The following is a 20,836-nucleotide window of genomic DNA, read 5'->3' as shown; positions in this document are numbered from 1 at the left end:
TCAATAACTAATCAAATCTGTTTTCAACATAGTTTTTTAACAGCTTTTCCATGATCAAAAACTTTTTATTTACAGAACACATTTTAATAGTTTTCTACTGTCAAATAAACAGACATTTATTATCTAAATTCCTTTGGTATCTGAAGATACATCATTTAGCCGCTATAGCTCCCTCACATTTTTCAGTGCCTTGTTAATATTTAATGTAGATATGCTGCAAGAGAAGAAATTATAGTTTGCAAATAAAGAAAATAAATTACTTCTTTTCATCCTTTACAGGAGCATACATCTTAAAATTAGAAATGACTTAATGCCACTAAAAAAAAATAAATGCAAAAAGGGAAATCTCTTGGCAGCAACACCAAAAGAAATGGGTTTTGTTTAGAAGACCAGACATACAGTTGGTAAACTTCAAAGTCTAGAAAATACAAAGGAGATAAGATTCTCCAGGCAAAGGAATTAGATCTGGTCCTATCCATTATGCTCCACATCTGCATGGAGTAACAAAACCTGCCCCCACAACACATTCCAACCTCATGGAATTGCTCTACCTATTGTCTTGGTCTTCTGAAAGGAAAAATGACCAGATTTTTGTGCCTGACACAAATCAAACAAAAACAAAAATATATATTTGTTAAGTTTGTTACTTACCAAATCTTCCCATCATCACCCTGCAAGTCAGAGAAATCAAAAACATGAAGTTAGTTCATTAATAATCAGTTTGGGAAGACAAGAGAATGGCCCTAAAAGGAGCTGTCCTTCAATATGCAGAGGGCAAACAACTTGTGCAAACTCAAGGATCTGAGCACATCACAGACCAGACCCAACACACTGCAGGAAAGCCCCCAGCAGAGCACCAGTGATGTCAGGGAAATCCATTTGAAATGAATGGAAATGCCTAATTACATTTTGCACACAAATATGACTTCTTAGCCTTACTTTTTATGATGAAGAGTGAATGACTAAAAGTGTTTGTGTGTGTATTTCCACAAATATAATCTAAACCACACACCTTACAAGAAGTAAAGCCATCTATCTCACTTTAACCTGTTTTCTCTGAAGAAAACACATTCTATGTGAATATTATGTAAATAAAACTGCCACATATGAAATACATACATAGCCAGTGACATCATCAGACATATGCAGATATTTATCAGCTGAGAATCAGGCCCTGATTTGCACAGAGGAACTGGAAAGTATTCAATGAATGTTGGATTCTGCTGATCATTGCATTTTCCATAGGTGTATTTGTGTCTGGATATGCAACACATTAAGCAGTAACCTCTTAATGATGTGTAATATTAATTAGCTCCATAAAATATACATATAAACACACATGCAAATCTGCAAACACCTGTCTTGCTAAAAAATGTCCAAGCCCCAGCCTGCAGATCATATCTTACAAGCCACATCTGGAGGACAGCACAAGCTCACTTCATTGTTCAAGGTCTCTCCTTGAGGGGAGGAATTTTGGCCTACAAACCTGAGCCAGAGCTCTGATCCTACAAAAACCACTATGAGATCTTTAATGTCCACACAGAGACATTATGATCTCATTTTTGAGTGCTTCCATCTGAAAAATCTTCCCCACTAAGTACCACATGGTGCTTAATTTATCTTCAAAGCCATGGGAAGCTGAGCCAACTCTACAGGGAGCCAATACACTGATAAACTGAGGGAGGGCTCATGTAAGCCCCTCTTAGAAAAGCTTCCTTCAAGGAAAACCTCAGCTTTCAGATGAAGCCAAAATGCATGTCTAGCCTACTCCTTATAAAAAGGACTGTAAAAACATACAGCAAAGTAAGCTGGTACAAAAACTGGAGAGGGGAGAGGTTTATTTATTTTTGCCGAGCTCTTCTCTCCTTACAGTTTTAACTGTATCACCTCAGTTTGGAGAGCTATGTTGAGGAATTGCCTTTTTTCAAACTCATTCTCCCCCAGAATATCTACATTAGCCCTTCACTTAATAGAGAAAATAGCACTAAGCAGAAAGCAGATATATATAGTTACATTCAGTAGGCGGGCGGGGGGAAAGGCTCACAAAAGTCACTTTCAGTTAAAAGCTTCTAAGACACAAGAATTTCCAGAGGACACTTCTCCATTCTAGCATATTTTCAGAGACCAAGTAATTGCCATATAGTTAAAAAGCACCACATGAAAGGATTTCATTAATTTAACAAGGTTAAGGGATGATTAAACTTCTCTCTCATGCTTAGAAATGGTCTCACATCCTGCACAGAAGCATTTTGTGCTTACTCTGTTGTGGTCGTCAGCTCCTCTGAAACATGAGTGGTCTGAAGGAGGCCTTCACGTTTCTGGAAAGGAAGATGGAATTAGCAAAGGAGAAGCTCACCAGAGGCTCATTCAGCATCTTTCAGAGCACCAGAAGACAGAACTGGATGAATTCACTAAGTTTCACAGAGGCAGAGGTGAAACCGCAGAGGTGAAACAGCTGACACAGGAGGATTCACCCCCAGAACAGTGGCACTGATCAGGCTGACAGCCAAAGGGATGTTTGGGACATGTGTATTTACACATATATTTGCAACTAACTGCCTCACTAACAATACTCCTCCTCAGACCACAGTCAACACCATGCCTGGAACACAATTTGGAGTTTGTCAGCCCCACTTTAGATCCCCACAGGGCAGCTGGTCATGTGAGCAGCTTGGCACATCTGCCAGCCTGACTCTTCTGGGACAGAAGTGACACGGAGGGCTGTTCCCAGACCAAGGCTCCAGCGTGCTGCCACAGCTCTCCAGAAGCAGGCATGGCACTGGGGCCACTGCCACACACCTGACAGGGACACACACATCCTCCAAGGAAACATAGGGAGCACAAAAAGCTCAGCTAATGATTTCACAATGAACAGTACCTCCCTGATACCAGGTTGTCTCTCCTTGGCATAATTTTCTGCATGAATAAGGAGTCTCTACCCAAGAGAAACAGCATGTGTTGAGACAGTTTCCAAATACCTCAGAGGGTGGAAGTGCTTTCACCTGAGTGAAAATCTTGCTTAGCATCTCCATGGGTTCCTTTCAAAACTATGCTTGAATGGAGGAGTTTCTTTCCTCCCTTCCCTATGCTCAAAAAGCTGACAGAAAGAGCTCAAATCTCAGCAGCCATCTAGGAACCAGGTCTGTCAGAATGACTTAGGGGATGGTTAAGGGAAACAACCCCCCAGGCACAAGCTCAGTACTCAGTACTCAGATCTCAATCTTTTTCACCAGATGAACTTCAAGCAAGAACTTACTAGGGAGAACAGCTTTGAGGAGAAACACATCCTTCCCCAGAAGCAGTTTGAGAAATGAGAATTGAAATCTAAAAACCTGTAAGAGGAACTCCTGCCCTTCCACTCCCTGGTGAATAACAGCAGGCAGGCAGAGCTGCTGGAAAGGAGGAAGTCTGGCTGCAGGCATGGGGGGAGCTGTTACAGCTTCATGCCTGCCAGGGCCCTGGGCTTTGTGCTGCCAGCTGGTGACATCTTCACAGCCCTCACTTCCCTATCTCACTCCTATCTCATCCTGCTCCCCCAAGGGAGCCATGGGAATGGCGCCAGGAGCTTTGAGGGAAAAGCCAGTATGACAGCATGGATAGAAAAATGAGGAGGGAACTGACAGGGCAGTGTTTTCCTGCATACAAAACAATGCTGTCTTTATTCCATCCCACCACGTCTCTGCTTCATTAACACAGAGCTTGGGACCTTCCAGGCACCCTGAACTCCAGGGAGAAGATGGCGTAACCTGTGAACAAAACCTCAGTAAATGATGACTCGTGAGTAATGCCTCCAAGTGCCTGATAAGAAAGAGGAATGGATTCCAGCACTGGCTCCCCAGCTGGTGGAAAAGGAAGCACTGCTCTCCCTCCCAGGCAGCTGAGCATGCTGCTCTCACAGCAAGCCTAGGTCTCCTGACCTTGCAATCCAAAAGCAAATGTCATTCCTTGATAAAATGTTGATTCCTTCCACCACTGGCACCAGACACATTTATTCTTCTTCCTGCCTTGACTCTGACCTTTCAGTCTGCAACTCAGACTAAAAGGGAATTACTGTCAAAATAGCCCAGATCTCCCAGCAGCACCAAGGTGGGACATGCGGCAATTTTAAGAACGAGACTGAGGCAAGCTAAGCATAAAAGATGACAAATTCCTGAGCCTTGCAAAAATAACCAGTACAGTGAGCCTTAAGGACAAGTTTTCCACTTCATTCTGAGAACTTTTTTGTTTTCCTGAATTAGGGTATTTCTTCACCATGCAAGCTTACATTTAGAATAGCAGGCAGTCAAGTCAGCTGGAAAATCTCAGCATTTTCAGTCATCACTGGAAGCACCACCAAAACCAACAGAGTTTCTTTCCTCCCTGCCCTCACTGAGGAGGGCTGGAATGACAGGCATGTGTTAAGTGATACCAGCATTAAATTGTGTATCACCCTAGACACTTAGAGTAGCTGCTCACAGGATTTTAACTAGAAAGCCCACCTAAACCCTTGTTCTGCCAGGACCCTTCTTGAATAACTTGGGCATACATTGCCATGGTTCCCCAGTTTCCTATTTCACACAAAGAAACCAGCAAGAAAACTAATTCTAGAGGCTGATTTCAAAAAGGCTTTTAAGTTACTTCCAAGTAACTGTTTCAGGAACTCTGCTCTTGAGAGGGGCTATGTCATGGAGGCCATTATGAAATAATAAAAACATGAGTGGTTTTCTGCTGGGTTGGTCTTGTAGTTGTTCCACATAATATGGAAATATAGACAGATAGCTAAAGGTTCTTCCTGCCAAGGAAGGTAAAACAGAAAGTCCTCTCTAAAATGCTTGTGGATTTCTGAGCAAACTAACAGTGCAAGACCAAAAAAGGATAGTGCATTGTTTGACTGGCCCAGATTGAGCTACAGCTATTTCTCAGACTCTACATCAATTCTTTTTAATTAAAAAGAAACATATGCAACACCTTAAAGTCTCAATCTGTCACGTCAAGATGCTAAAGGAAGAGAAGAATTTAATGGAAGGGTAGAATCACCATGGAACTGTGGAGATCTGGATAAACACCTTCCATGTAGCACAGTGCTGTCATAATATTATCTCACTTTATGGATCAGAACAGTGAAAGTAAGAGAAAAAAAGAGCCCACAGCACTTACACAAGCTCATAAGATGTTCTGCATTGCTCTGGATGGGCTGTGGAAATGCATAAACCTTGGCTGAGCTATCACTTGCTAAACCACTTCATTTTCACAGTGTAAGCACAGTCCCTTTGGGGAAGAAGCACCTCAGGGATCTGCACAGTGTGAGGGCAGCTCAACAAATGGATAAAGATAATCAAAGTCACCCCTGAAAATGAGACTTAGCTAGTTTTGCAAATTTCAGCGTGGGTGTGTTCCTGCACTATACTCCCAACTGCATCTTGCATGGCTTTCTTGCTGCAGGGTCAGTTCTGAAAGACTTGCACAGAAGCCACTTAAACTGTTTATTTACCCCCTCAAATGTATATCCAAGCAAAAAGAGGCATTGAAATGAAAACCTCTCCATTAACACCTTATGTTAACTGTGATCTAGTTTGATAGAACCCTATTCATTACTGGGATACATAACAAGAGATCACTTAAAACCAAATTGGTAATAGTGGAGATCATCTTCTTGATAGTAGTTCTCTTATTTGGATTAGGAACAATATTCTCCTCATCACTATTCTGTCTGTCATTAGTATAACAGAGGCTAAACAAAGTCCATTTAAAGAGATCTGTGTTACTGAACCAGCATGTATTTTTAGACTAGATTATGGATGCTGAACTACAAAAATTCAGTTTACCAAACTAGAAGGCAGAAGTTCTTTTTAGAGAACAAACATGCTCTGTTTCATACCACCCCTTGCCTGCCATTTAAATAAACAAAGCTGAAGAGTTGCAAACTTTTCCTAGCACTGGGTTAGGGGCTGAGAGAAGCCTCCTCTTGCACAGGGCCAGCTGTGGCCATGCCCATCTCCAGGCTCTAGATCCAAGAGCAACAGCCTCTAGGATTTGACTTAACTCCCACTATATCTGACTCCTTGGGGACACAGGTGTTGCTCTCTCTCCTGCCTAGTTTCTTGTCACCCTTTATGTCATCACGTCATCCTAGTCTCAAGATCCAGGGACTCTGGTGAACCAGATGGAGTCTCCTCTATATCCCTCCAACAGGAAAAGAAGTGAAAACCTTCTCCACAGCCTTCTCTCTGCTGTAGAGGTGGATGGTTCTGAAGCTTGAACTAAGGACAAGGAAAGGGAGGCTTTACCTCTCTACCTAATATTTTTTCTGCCTTAGCAGTTATAGAAGACACTTCACTGTACTGGGCAGAAGGAGGTTTTCAACATCAGGGTGTGAGACAGCTGCTGACCAGCTTATATTTACATATTCCTCTTTATCTTTCCAAGACAGAAAAAGAAATTTAAAAATAAGTATCCTATTTACATTCATGTTACTTTATAACTAACTCACTGTTCTTAAATTCTGATTTTAGTTCTGAAAGAACTAAAGCAGTTCAAAATCACCTCCTATAGATAATACACACATTTATTTTGAACCAGGGAGCATCCATCAATTTCTCATTTACATCACACCCTGCATGTCTAGAGCACCCAAGCAGGCAACCTGGAAAACACCATTACTTAAATATAAAGCAAAATGAAGCTCATCTAATCAACCACCCTGCCTCTTGTAAGGGGATCCAGGTTTGCAAAACAGGGTGCGGGATCACTTTATCTTCTTCATTCTTGAAAGGAAACTCAGCTGGAACAGTAAATGGCACTTGTAAACAGGCACTTGCAGAGCAGAGTGACAGCTGGAACACATCTGCCTGGGGTTCAGCAGCTGGGAGAAAAACTGGGTTCCCATGGAAAGCTTTCACTGGGATAGAAGGCAAGGAAAAAGAAGAGGTAGAGATGCTTGAAAGCGGAGCCTTTGTAGAGGGAAAGGTCGACACAAAGCAGAGAAAGGAATAGTCAGAGCAGTATCCAGGGCAGGGGGGAAGCAGTCAGAGTTCCTTAGGTCAGATCTCTTCCCCATATCTAAGGAAAGCTAACAAAAACACAGGACTTGAAAGAAATTATGAAAGTCTATCAGTCTGCCAAGGAAAACAACATGTCTAAGTCTGCACATGAAGTCTTTGGGAAAAAACAACACTGCTAATAGGCATTCCAGACTGGGGAGATTTTATGTGCTGAAACTCCTTCCTGTGCTGTTTAGGTTTCAATGGTTTCTCTGCAAAAAATGCATGGCCAAAAAAACCTGTACCACGGTGACAGAAATTACAAGCCCAATGCTCCCTTATACAAAATCCCATGGCATGCTTTGAGCTTGCTATTGCAATAGCAAAGGGGGCAAACCTACTAAAGATGTGCTGTCCTTGGGGTCTCATTTAAGCACATGCAACCCAAAAATGCATTCCCAGGCATGGGACTCACATTTTGTGAATGACAAGAGATGGGAGGCAATGGGTGGGAGCAGCCCAGCCCTGCAGAATGCCCTGTGCTCCTCCCAGGAGCTGGTACTCACCCGCACAACCACCACCTGCACAGACACATGCTCAGGCAGCCGGATGGGAGCTCGGAAATGCATGGCCAAAGCCACCAGAAGGTGCAGGATGGAAATCAAATTCTTGCCATGGATGGCTGCAGGGAACAAGGGAAATGAAGCAAGTGAAAGGACACTGAGGTGTTATTTTAAACCAACAGCTCTGAGGGGGGGAAAGGCAGTGAAAAATGCTTTTGGTCAACACAGTCTTTTTATCCTCCTTCCTCTTTTTCCTGAATTACTAATCATTACATTAGTAATGTAACTTCACAGGTAGCAAAGCCAAGATTCAGCCCTTCCTTTAAGCATAACTTAAAAGTCCCAACCCTCTCTGATCACAGATTGGCACACCTAACCACTTGCTTTTCACTGCACCGGAGGATACTGGGGGGAAAATGCTCTTAGCAGACTTCCTAGGTGCTAACACATGTACTGAGATAGAAAACATAATAAGGGTCCTTACAGTCAACATTCCACTTGATTGTCCAGCCATGGGGTCGGAGTAAATCATGGACAGCTTCCAAGACAGTCTGCAACTTCTGCTTCTGGCCAATTTCAGATTGTGTCACCTCTGCCACATTCAGTTTACGGTCAGCCAATTTTTCTGCATTTGAAAAACAAACAGAATAAATAAATAAAAAGGGCAGACAAAACCAAATTAAACTATGTGGAGATAACAAGCACAGATCACTTGAGTCCACTAGAACTTTTCTAAGAGAATTATTTTCCTTGGAAGGAAAAATAGCTGAAAGTAAAACTTTCACCAAAGTGTGTCAGCTCCAATAAAAATGTGACAAAACTGGTAAAGTCTGACTGAACATGCTCCTCAATCAGGTGTCAAAATATGTAACAACTTTCAGCTAGACACCAAGCTAGCAGCAATATTAATTATACCTCCCAATTTCTTTCACTGCAGAAAAGCATTTGGCACAACACAGCCTTCACTGCACAAGGAATCTGCACAGATGTAAAGAACTTTTTTAAAGTTAGTTTAGGACAATAAATGGGAAATATTTTGTGTGAACATTTCCTTCAACTTGACAAGCCTTATTTCAGGTTAGCTGAAGGCATGAATTTAAGCCAAAGCACATTTTGTATGCTCAAACCCTCAAGACTCATATGACCCAGGATTAGCTCAGTGGAACTAATTTTAAAAGGAGGTTGGTACAATCTTGTCATGTTGTTGACATTGTCACATGATAGTTGATTACTTCCAAAATGAAATAATGCAGGAAAATGTGTAAAATTCCATTACTAAAATTTCAGTTTTGTTTATGTAATATAATTATTTGTGGCCAAAGTCATAGACAACTCAATTCTTCTGTTCCTCTGTTGTGACCCCTGCAAAAGAGACAGGAGCTAAAATTCTCTAAAAAAAGAAAAAGCAGGGAGCTGAGGAAGGTGGGGTAGAGTCCTCCAGCCATGAGAGCAATGGGAACAGCTGATCTCTGTTCTCCCTCCACACCCATAAATAATGTGGCCAAACTCACTGCGCTGGTCTGTCCAGGAGGCCAGGACTGGTTGGCCATATACCAATTATATGCCATTCCACTCTCTAAACCAAAAAAACATACTTCACCAAAACTGTTTGCACAAAACGAGGTTCTAAAGAATCTGAAGACTCTTTCACAGATGTTTCAGAGTTATCAAAATTCCTTTTTGCAACAATGGATATATTTCTGCTCTCAAATTCAAGAGTATGCTTCTTCTGCATGTTTTATCTAGCTAAAGTTTTATTTTTTTTAAGTGGGAGTAGTACAAAAGTACTCTAGTAACCCAAAGAGAAAAGACTTGCAGGTTATCAACTAACAAATACTTTGAACATCTTGACTATTTCTAGCAATCTAAAGTAGGGAATTTTTTAATCAATATTATTTTATCAAGATTATCAAAACAAGCTAAATAATTTTTCAGTCACATGTTAGGGCTCCTGCCTATTCTCAGCCCAGGTTACCTATCAGTCAGCAAACAAATTTATTTCCTTTCACACCAACATCCTGTGTACCAGGCTATTCCAGCTTCTGAGTGGCACTGCTTGCACCTTGACAAAATTAACCAAATAAGGAGTGTAACAGTCAGAGGCCCTGCAAGGCCTCCATGGCGGTCACTAGCCTAAGATAAGAAATGCAGAGTCATGATGAGTGGAACAGAGCTACCCCTCTTCCGCACATCAGACCCCTGTTAATCTCTCTGTAAGGCTACCGGTCGTATGCTCCCTGACCTCAGCCATAGGACAAATCCTGATCCCTCAATACCCTATATAAACCCATACTATTGCCCAGTTCAGACGGAGGAGCTGTCACTGGAACCCTTTGCAGAAGCTGCCAATAAAGACATCTCCACAGAACTCCACATAGCCTTCACCTCTCTCCTTCCCTGCATCTGCTGAGGCACTTTGCGAGCACAGAGCTGAAATCACTAAGAGTTGAAATCACTAAGTGCTGAAATCACTCCACAAGTGCTCGCAAGGTAGCCAGCGGCTCGGAGCTAGCCGGAGGGCCCAGGCAGGCTGCGCCTCATCAGCACAGTGCTATCCGGGACACCTACAGCGGCTGCTGCCTCAGAGGCCAGACGGATCCCCGGGGAACACCAAGCCATAATAAAGGAGCTCCACCTCCATCGGTCTTTCACTAAAATCTTACTTCGAACCACTTCAGCATAAGCCCAGTGACAAGCTGTTGTGTTTCATCCTTTTTTTTGCACCTGGCTATCAAGACAAAACACCTCTCTCTCACAAGGAATGGTTAACTACTACTTGAAGTTTAATGACCACACCTTGTTAGTTGAAGGAAGGGGAAGGAAGGGGAAGGAAGGAGGGGGAAGGAAGGAGGGGGAAGGAAGGAGGGGGGAAAGAAAGAAGGGGGGAAGGAAGCGGGGGGGGAAGGTACAAAGACATTGCTGAAGAATAGCACAAGACTGGGGCTGAGCTGTGATAGCTCCAGGTCAGGGGAGATGCATCTGCTCTCCAATCAGGGGCCCAAAATGAAGGAAATGAGTAAAAGCTGGTGCAGTAAAAGATCTCAGGTTGCAAAATGTCCAAGTCCATCTTTCCTCCTGTCAGATATGCTAAGTCTGACCAATCTACACAGAGACCCATAGAACCATTTGGAAGGCTGGAAAAAACCTTTAAGATCACTGAGTCCCAGCACTAACTCAGCACTGCCAAGTTTACCACTAAACCACATCCCCAAGTGCAAGACCTGCATGATTTCTGAACACCTCCAGGGAAGGTGACTCCAACACCATCTGGGTAGCCTGTGCCAAGGCTTAACCACCCTTTCAGTGCAAAAAACTTTCCCAATGTCCAACCTGAACCTCCCCCTGGCACAGCTTGAGGTTGTTTCATCCTGTTCCCTGGGAGCAGAGCCCGATCCCCCCCAGCTGTCCCCTGTTGTCAGGAAGTTGTGCAGAGCCAGAAGGTCCCCCCTGAGCCTCCTTTTCTCCACGCTGAGCCCCCCCAGCTCCCTCAGCCCCTCCTGGTGCTCCAGCCCCTTCTCCAGCTCTGCAGAGTTATGAAGAACAACTGGACTCAAGCAAATACTCCCCAGTTAGAATTACCTGTACAATGCTGATCCACACCACATTTGGAGGCTCCTGGCTCAAGGCTAACCCAGAAGTGCTAAAAATACTCTTGCTTCATTCCTCAAGTTATTTTTGAGGAGTTTCAACTGCACACAAAGCTAATTGTCATTAAGTAATTTTAAAAGCTTGTGGATGTTCATCAAAACACCTCTCATTTAAGGGAAGAAAATCATGGCACAAAATCCAGCAACCAGTGGAACCAGCAGCACTAGGTCCTCCTGCCCCACTGTGGCATACACACACACACCCCCCACAGCCCAGCCCACTCCTGAAAACACATGAGAAGTGAGCTGAGAGCAGTCTGGCTAAGAAAAAGTGTGGATTTACACAGTACTGGAAGTCTCAAGCCTCTTTGTTTTCTAAAAGCATCCCCATAAATCACTGGATTATCCTGAGTCTTCTCCACTGTGCTTCCTGCACCAACACATGCATTGCAAAGATGGAAGGGTGCTGCAAAATCCCAAATTCTCAGAGTGCAACCCCTCATGTGTCATTCACACAGGAGTGCATATTTTGAGCACATGCCTCCTGCCATGCATCCTCTTTTTCCCCCCAGAACTAATACTATCAGGACTTCAAAACAGCTCTCAGCCCAAAAGTTTTAAAAAGTAAAATACACTGACAAAATTTTGGACCACATGGCTTCTGCTTGGCACCACAAACACAAACCTCTTCACTCCTTTTCTACCCCATATTTCAGCTGGGCCACAGTTAGTCCACAAAACAGATACCCAGGAATCATCTGGATTTCCTCTCCTCTAAGCAGACAGCCTGAAGAACAGATGGAAAAGCTGAGGCAGCTTTCAGTGACATCAACCATCTCCCTGGCATGTTGAGTTACTGCACAGTCTGCAGTTTTGGGAGAGGTTAATTTTGGGCCCTCCCAGTCTTTGGGGTCACCTTCTCACTCACCCAGCAGCTTTTGCAGCACCTGCCCATCATAAAGGTCCTCTTCAAGCTGTTTGACAATGATTCTCTCCTCCACCAGCACATCATTAATCCAGTCAAGTAGAACCTGCAAGCACAGAAAAAGGAGACAAACGTTTAAAACCAATCAAAATACGTTCCTTTCATTCAAGGCAGTAATCAGGACTATAAAACAGGTGAACTGCAAGTACATTTATGTATTTCCAATTTGCAGAGATGAGACCTGAATAAAAAAAAAAAAAGAAGAATAAAAGCATCTGATTGGCCCCTATTGCCTTTAATCTGATTGTCCTGACAACAGGACAAGGCATTTTATCCTCAGCTATTGCAGAATACAAAAGTCCAGAATTACAATCTTGGTCAAATGGGTCTGATAATCATTTTACAATTTTAACAGTTCCCATATGCTGACTACCATAACTATGAAAACCAGTCAGTCACCAGTAAAACAGGAATGAGCATAAAGAGTCTTTAAAAAGAAAAGGAACTGAGCTAAGTTTCCCAGGTGCCAAAGACAATTATGTCTGAACAGTTACAGGAAAACAAGCCTTGACTGTTTGAAGCTGGTAGTAACATTCTCCTGCAATTACTTGAAAATTTAAATTATTTTCACAAAAATAACACAGTTCTGTAGGAAGAGACACAATGTTAACTGCTGCTGCTTCCTAATTTCCATAAGATACGAGTATTGTCAATCACAAACATGAAAAATCCATTGACTAGAGGCACCTGAAACAATAAGCTTCCTTTAAAAATTCAGTAATCTTTAATTTGCATCATATAAAGTTGCAGATTCTTTAAATTCACTTTCTGCTTAGACCCCATATTTCTGCCTCTTCTTGCCAGTAGTGATGGCTCAGAAGGTTCTGGGGTTTTATTATACAAGAGTCATGAAACAAAAGCAAATAAACAAAATATATGCAGGTTTGCAGTGGAAAACACTCACTGGCTACTCAGCCTGGCTACTGATGTTCATTCAACCCAAAAACCTCAAACTTGGCTAGGCTTAGTGATCATGAAAAGGTTTACAACCCAAACAAGAAATACTAATGCTTCATGCACCTCTAATCCATGTCTTTACTACTTCCAAAGCATGCTGAAAATACACAGGGCTGAAAGACAGCTCTAAAAATAGGGATAGTATGTAAGTAGCAAATTTTAGCTGAGTGATTTGGCAAGTGCTCAATCGATGGAAAGAAAGGATCAGCATCAATGCTTGCCTAGGTAAATCACCTTTGCCCTCTATCAAGAAGGATTAAAACCTCAATAATGAAAATTACTTTTCCAAAGACCTGCCTTTGAAAACAAAGGTTTTATGGCAAGTTATTCACTATTCAATATCCGCAGCTTGTCTCAGAAGTGATCTTCTCTCACACAGGTACAAGAAGAGGGGAGGTGACTGAGGACATATGGATACACAAAGATGAGCTCTGCAGCAGCAGCATCACCCCCCCATTGCTCCCCTAGGACAAGTCAGCAAAGGATCACCACAGCTGGAAGCCAGTGAGAAGCACAATACTATTTTTCACCTCAAAAACGTCACCAGTTATACAGAAAAATCAGTCCTAGATAACAAGACATCATCCAGAAAGAGATTTTTTTTAAAGGTGACTGCCTAATTCCATAATTATACAAGCTTGAAACACAGACATCCATAAAAAAATCAACTGAAGAAATCAAAAATCATAAAAAGTTTAGGTCTTCTGCAAGATTTACAGAACAGACTTTCAAAAATTATCTGAAGCTCAGCAGAAGATATTTAGTAATCAGATCCCATTACAGTCCCTATAAGAAGAGGTTGGATTTCAAGAAGTCCTGAAAAGCTTTGTTAAAGAAAGACTCGGGATGCTAAACTATTTGAAACCATTAATAAACATTTTGTTTGTTCTGTGCTGAATGGTATTGAAGTCAGAATCTAAAAACTGCCAAGGAATTAAAAATAAAAGAATAAAATGTAAGATCCAACATCCCATTTCCAACAGCAGATACACAGGAATCACGTTACAGTCTTAAAAAAGGAAAATACTTACACTATGTGCTAATTAAATGTTTCACAAAAATTTAGCACTGAAAAACTTTAGGTAAAAAAAACTACAAAAAATACAAATTAAACAGGTCTAGCCACAATTCTTTTATTATTTTAACAGTTTAGTACCCAAATCAAAGAAAAATATCCCAAAAAACATTCTAACTTCTCTACTATTCAGACTACAACTTCAGCTCCACTAGAAAAAATGAGCTTGCAAAGTGGTTTTTTTCAACAGCTGTTGAAGACTGGAAGGTACTGTAATTAAAAATATCCCTAGCCTTTCTTGATTATGTCTTAATGAGAAACCTGGGAAAATTTTTCAGCACAGATTTTTTTTTTTTTTTAGCTTTTACAGAGGAAACACCACACTGCTTATTGGAACAACAAAGGTGCAGAAAAAAGTTTCTGCCTCTGCTCATGGAATGTCAGCTCCCTCCAGTTCTTTGTGATTTCTCCTTCATAAAAATGCAGAAGCAGGAAATATTCAATAACCTGAATGTCTCAAAATTTTAACAGACTGACACAGGCACATTGGTGCTTGGTGGGAAGCAAACAAGAGCTTTTCCTATGCATGAAAAGATGCTTAACCTCGATTTTTCTGGTCTCACACTCCTCTACCCATTCCTTCCTTCCTGTGCTTGCACTTCATACAGCTGTAGCTCAATATTACATTTTGGGTTCATAAAAAGATGCTTTTCTACAGCCTTCTGTAATATTTGGTGCTAGTACTGTGGTTTTAAAAAATTAATATGATATTCTGATGTCCTCACAACCATGCCTGACATTTCCTGCATATCTGCACTCATTTAAGGCACTTTTTAGAACTTTTAGAACTGGGCCAAATGCTCAGACACATGCACTTGTAGCTGTAAAAATTCAGAGTTCAAGGGCATAAGGATCCCACAGTCACTTCTGTACAGTAGCGGAAAAAATGCAAAACAACACAAAATACATGAACACATCTGGCACAGCGGGAAAACGGGAAGCCCAGCCACCAAAAACAGCCCAGAAGGAAAACCCTGGCTTCAATGACCCACTTCCCCTCAGCTTCTGGAGAAATTAGGAAGCAGAGATCAAAGGTATGAAACTGGCTTCAGGGCTGAGCATGAATATTAATAGCAAAAATTCACATTCAGGCCTCATGGCTAAGCACAAAGCACTGGCATCCTGTAACCAAGGGGAAGGCTTCTTGTAGCCAAAAGCAGATCACAGAGCATTTAGGGAGCTCGGTTTCATCTGGGCACACATGACAAACCACATGTCAAAGGGCAGTGGCTTCATTTTGGTTTTCTCTTCACCTCAGTAAATCTAGAAAAAAACATAAAACCAGACATGGGAAAAGTCAGTATCTTCCAGGACAGTGAGTGTTTTACTACAAATGATAATGCTTACTCTTTTCAGGCAGTGTCCAGAGCAGCAGTGTTTGGATCTCTATAAAGTTTAGATGAGTCTTTTAAAGGCTGGAATTTGTTGCAGTTATAAGCCAATCTTAAAGAAAGCTTTGCAGGGAGGAAAACCACCTTACAACTGTGGCTTGCTGCCTGGGGTCAAGGTACTTTCAGACAGGACCCAATTCTTGCAAGCTGATACTTTAAAATTTTGCATTCAATTAGCAGAAGCTCTTTTTCATATTTTTCCTACTGAAATACAGAAAATGAGCAAATACTGGACAACAAGTGAAAGAAGCTCACATATTTCAGACACAAAAGAGAGAGCATTTTGTGAATGCAACATTTATACACACATATAAATAAAACCAGTAACTCATCTCTCTTTCCCTGATCTCAGGCCCCAACGAAACTGAGTCCCATTGCCAGATTTGAAAAGGCACCAGGATCTGCTGCTGCTATTGGCACATTCCTGTCTGAGGGGAAAGAGAGAGAAGGAACCACTCGGAACTATAAAAAACTCCATCTATTCAAGTTCCCACTCCTCACTAGCCCACGGAGAGCTTTTCTTTCAGGCTCTGTGGGGCAGACACTTTTCTGCTGGTTGGATTTCTAAAGCACAGTAATTGTCATCCAGCACTGGGGCTCAGGAAAATGCCATTAACCACCAAAGAACAGAAAACAAGGAATAAATTACTCTTTTTTTTTTTTTTTTGCATTATACAAACTCTGTAGTATAAAGTAAGTTTTACCAGCATAATTCAAACCTCCCCATGGCTTACAGACTGGCAGCAACACAGTGTGAATTCACATGGATGCTGCTGAATCTCTGTAAAAACTAACTGCTGAGAGGTATGCAAGTTATTAGCAATTACCTAAATTACACAGGCACTCTACAGAACACATCTCTCCTCTGGGGATGATCCCAAGGAAACGGTCTCCAGTTCCATGCTGCTCCCTGCACCAGGTGATCCCATTCTATTGGAACCTGTCTCCTTGTGCAAGCATGAACTGGTCTAGTGACCCTGAACCTGATTCTACAATGCACTCAAACATCCTCAAGTGGTGTTCTGGCCCTAGTTTTCATTCCTCCTGGAATTTTCAGGTTTTTAATCTGAAAAAAAAACCTTACTGGACTACAGCATCTGGGGAAGACTCAAACTTGTATTAAACTCAGCAGGAAAATTCACAATTTAAAAGCAATTGCAGTCTCCTTATCAAGTCCCCTGAATCACAGAGTACCTCTGGTTCCTCCACTGCAATGGCTCTTGTTCAGCTGATAATATCACTGCTCCACTAGCAGAGAAACCACATTACATTCTGAGAGGGTGATGCAAGACCACTGTACCTTTGAGAGAATTCATGGATTTAGGTTAAATTTTAGGATCCTTTCTTAAAGAATGTGCAGTCACTTAATTTAAAACCACAACGTACTCCAGGTGAATTAGAATAACAGAAATTTGAGCACAGCTCCTTGCTAAGCTCAGTCTGATGTGGTTTTGTGATGCAAAACACATTATTGCAGTGCTAATAACAGATCACTGGGCTTGTTTTAAAGATGTACCAGGTGAGCAGTTTGCTGAGGCATTTGCTGAAGCAGTTGACTTTGGGGAAGCAGCCAGGCTGTGTGCAGCCAGGGTGCATCAGGTTTCCAGCAGGGAATATGCCCAAGCCCAACCCCCTCTCAGGAAATGGTATACACTATCCAAAGTTTTCATAGCCACACAGATATAGCTGGATTGTCATTTCCAACAAAATGATTTTTAGAATGATTTTAAAGAAATGAAGGGAAAGTGTAGTGGGAGCTATAACACCAGCACAAATACCTTTTTTGAAAGGGATCACACTTGTTCAGGCTCGCCATCCCTTCTCTTCATGCTCAAGCTTGCACTATGTTAACCCCAACAACTCCCTGCACAGAAAAGGTTCTCCTAAACACGAGTCCTTCAAGAGCAAGTCCTCTGTCATGCCAGGCAGGAACTGTGGGCACTGCTGAGCCAGGAAGTCTCATTTAACATCAGCACATCTGGGCACACCTCATCAACATCTTGGGCAGCTGTGTCCAGTGATGAGACAGACTCAGAACCACCTGCCCCTGACCCAGCACACAGGTAAACTGAGGGCAGAACACAGGGCAAGAAGAACCTCAATTCTAGCTTTCCCATGACACAAGAGAACCCTTCCTTGTCCCCTAACATTTCAGTCCTACTCTTTCTTCTCCTGAAACATCACTAAAGCTTTGCAAAGCTCTTTCCCAGTTTTCAGAAACAGAAGGCACCTACATTTTACGTGTAGGGACTGCAGACAGACTCAAGCCAAGCACTGATCCTTGCTGTGATCATCACAAGGATAGAAATGGACAATGGAGCTCTGTAACTCCATGAGCACCCTGACATTCAGCCTTTCCTTGTTCCCCTCCCTGTTGCTTTTAGCCTTACCTTGTTGTTGACCTTCCTCTCAGTTTCCACAGCTACATTCCAGTAACAAGTTGCCATTCCTCAACTGTGTTCTTGGGTGACCAGCTTGCAAATTACTCCAGCTCACTAGTTAAAGGTTTGAAGAAGGACAAAACATTGATTTCTTACCTTGATCAGCTCCTTGAACCTGGGGTCTTCCTTTGAGTTAGGATCGATCATAGTGCGTTCCTCATTCTCCTCTGTTCAAGTAAGAGGGAAAACCTTAGTGAGATCCACTTCAAATGTGCTCTGCTGAAACTGCAGCAACTCCACATGGTGAAGGGGCTCGTCAGCTGACTGAGAAATGGCAGTGCCTATGCATCCTCTTAGCCAGGGGATGTCCATGACCCCAGTGTCAGGCAGTTTTAGAGACACGCAGAAAGACAACACAGCCCCACTTTCCTAAACCAGGACTGCCTCCCCTAACCTTCCCCTGCTCTAAGCCCTGCCCTATGCAGAATGCTTCAGGAAAATCCCTGTCCTCATGTGGGGCACACTCATAGTAACACATCCCAAACCACAGTGAACTTGAATTTAACTTCTAATTGAAAACACCTGTCCCAAATTACAGCACCTGGAAAAATATAATGAGCTTAATGCACTACACTCAGTGCAGCTGCTGAGATTTGGCCTGAGAGTTTGTGCCTCAACCCTCTGTTTCCCCAAAACTTGGTCACACATGTGCTCCTGAGTGCAGGAACTCCTCAACCTTTGATTAAACTTATGAAATAAAATTTCCCCACTTTGTGTCAGCTGTGCTGGTACATGGGGGAAGAATATAAAATAGATTTCACACGTGTAAAGTCCTCTATTTCTTCTGCTGATGAGATGTGTGGGAAGTGCTCTCTAATGGCCAGAAGACAGGCCATATTTTCCTATTGATTTTTCAATTCTTTCTTTCTATCAGGATAACAAAGGAGGGGTTTTGGTATCACTGTTGGTCAGGCCATTGTCACACTGCTCAGTGAACCCCTAAAACCTACAGTTTAGGGGTTCAGTGACCCGGCAGTGACCAGCCTACAGTAACTTCCCACTGCAGAGCCAGACTTCAGTGGTGTCAGATGGGAAACATGATACATCCTGGACACGAGACTGACCACACAGTATTTAGTAACCAGTACCTAACTGGTCAGTATTTTCCAGGGCTCTTATTTTTATTAAAAAAAATAAGGCTGTGCTACCTAAACACACTTGAAAAATTTGCACAAATGAGTAAAACATGAATTCTTTTGCTGCCTTTTTCCCCACCCCGTTCCTTTACTTCCTCATTATTGCCTAGGGTGAGCCAGTCAGTCCATCATAAGGAAGTGACACCCACTACACACCCAAAATACTAACCCTGAACAGGACTTGACCCATAACAGAACATGATTTACCACAGAACTCGTGGTGGTCATGTCTTTGCAGGACAGGCCTTCAGCAGCAGTCCTGCATCTTCTAAAGACATATCCAGCTTTAGTGGTATCCAGAAGAAATCACTTCAGACACTCCTGGTCTAGACATATCAACACAGAGCAACCAACACTTCTCCCACATCTTGGGAAAAAAGTACTTTGCATTTCCTACTACTCTCCTAATCAGAAAATCCAAACGAATAACACTTTTTGGGTTTAATTTACTATTTTATTATTTGTCCTGATGTTTGATTAGCTTGCTTCAACTAAGCATAGATTGAGAGACATGTGGCCAGGAAAGACAAAAGTGGTTCATTTCAACAACTTTTAACACTTTTTGCTATTAAATTATGCTGTTTCTCTTGTAGGGACTCAGAGTGAGGGAATGGCGATACACATGGGAGAGAGTGCATAAACCACCTTGCTTGGCACTGCTCTTCAAACTCCATTTAGCCTTTTTAATTTCTAGTCTACAAGTAACGTGCAACCTTTTTCAATTGTCACTCCCAATCCTCTCAGCTCCAACTGGGCAACCTACACTCAGTAGTGAAGCAATGCTGTGTGGGCCACAGTGGCCTCCTTCATAAACCATCCCTGCAGCACAAAACGTTACCTAATAGTGTGTCTTCTGGATGGATGTCCACAGTGCTTGGGCTCATTGGTGCATTGATGGCATTTTTACCTTCTTCTTGGAGGTCACTCACTGGATAGAAGAAAAAAAAAAAAAAAACCAACAGAAAGAGTGTAATAATTGCAAAGTTGGTGTATGTGTAGGGGTTGGGGATGGTGTTCATAATAACAAACAACAGCTGGTAGATCCATTTCAGAACAGGACCACAGTTTATAGCATGAAGAACTGCGGCCACAGTGGAAAATAAAATCCAGGTAACATCCTTTTATAGCTTCCTATTAAACAGAGCCACCACAGAAGTGGCTGGAAACTTTTAGCAAGAAACCCAATTCTGTGGTAAGAACAAGCTCAGAGTGCTTATTTCTCCAGGAGGAAGCTTTGCCTGCAGGATGGCCCCAGCCTAGAGCAGACAAACTGTAAAAACAAACCCCTTTTCTTACGGCCACCACTCATCACCACCCTTTCTAGCTGCAGAACACTTGCTACTGGCCTTGTTAAATCCTCAGAGGATCCCAGGCAGACCCACCAAATAAAGATGAAAATGTATTTAATTCCAGTGTTGCCACTTGATAAATAGATGTGCCATGATCTGGTGAACACAAATCAGATTTTTTTACTTCAAGCTGTCCTAAACTTACAACTCTCATTGGGAAGCTCAGTAAAGCACACTTCATAAATAAAATGGACATTAAAATACTTCCCTGCATCCTGCCATTAGGAAGGAACTAAACTTGAGGACAAACACTGAATAGTTCTTATTTTCCCAGAGATTGCCAGTAAGAAAAGCACCAGCATTGCTGTAACACTTCCACATTCTCCAAGGCACATCTCCCCTTAAACTCAGATGACATTGATTACATGGCATGAAAACCACAACAGCCCTAAA

General features: G+C 42.2%; 1 protein-coding gene across 5 annotated transcripts in view; it reads right to left on the bottom strand.

The window, feature by feature from the left end:
* PARVB (parvin beta) overlaps positions 1-20,836 on the bottom strand; it is a 51,330-nt gene that overhangs the window by 12,043 nt on the left and 18,451 nt on the right. For all 5 annotated transcript variants that reach the window (XM_053977357.1, XM_053977361.1, XM_053977359.1 and 2 more), the window contains exons 2-8: positions 19,933-20,022; positions 18,055-18,125; positions 12,038-12,140; positions 8,007-8,147; positions 7,526-7,641; positions 2,260-2,318; positions 652-671 (exon numbers count right to left, since the gene is read on the bottom strand). In XM_053977357.1, coding sequence (XP_053833332.1) covers positions 652-671; positions 2,260-2,318; positions 7,526-7,641; positions 8,007-8,147; positions 12,038-12,140; positions 18,055-18,125; positions 19,933-20,022 — 600 coding nt within the window. The remainder of the gene's footprint in view (positions 1-651; positions 672-2,259; positions 2,319-7,525; positions 7,642-8,006; positions 8,148-12,037; positions 12,141-18,054; positions 18,126-19,932; positions 20,023-20,836) is intronic.

This window comes from Vidua macroura, chromosome 5, assembly GCF_024509145.1.
Source record: "Vidua macroura isolate BioBank_ID:100142 chromosome 5, ASM2450914v1, whole genome shotgun sequence".
Classification (NCBI taxonomy): Eukaryota; Metazoa; Chordata; class Aves; order Passeriformes; family Viduidae; genus Vidua; species Vidua macroura.
The sequence above is the reverse complement of the archived record's forward strand: the minus strand, read 5'-3'. Positions and strand labels throughout refer to the sequence as shown.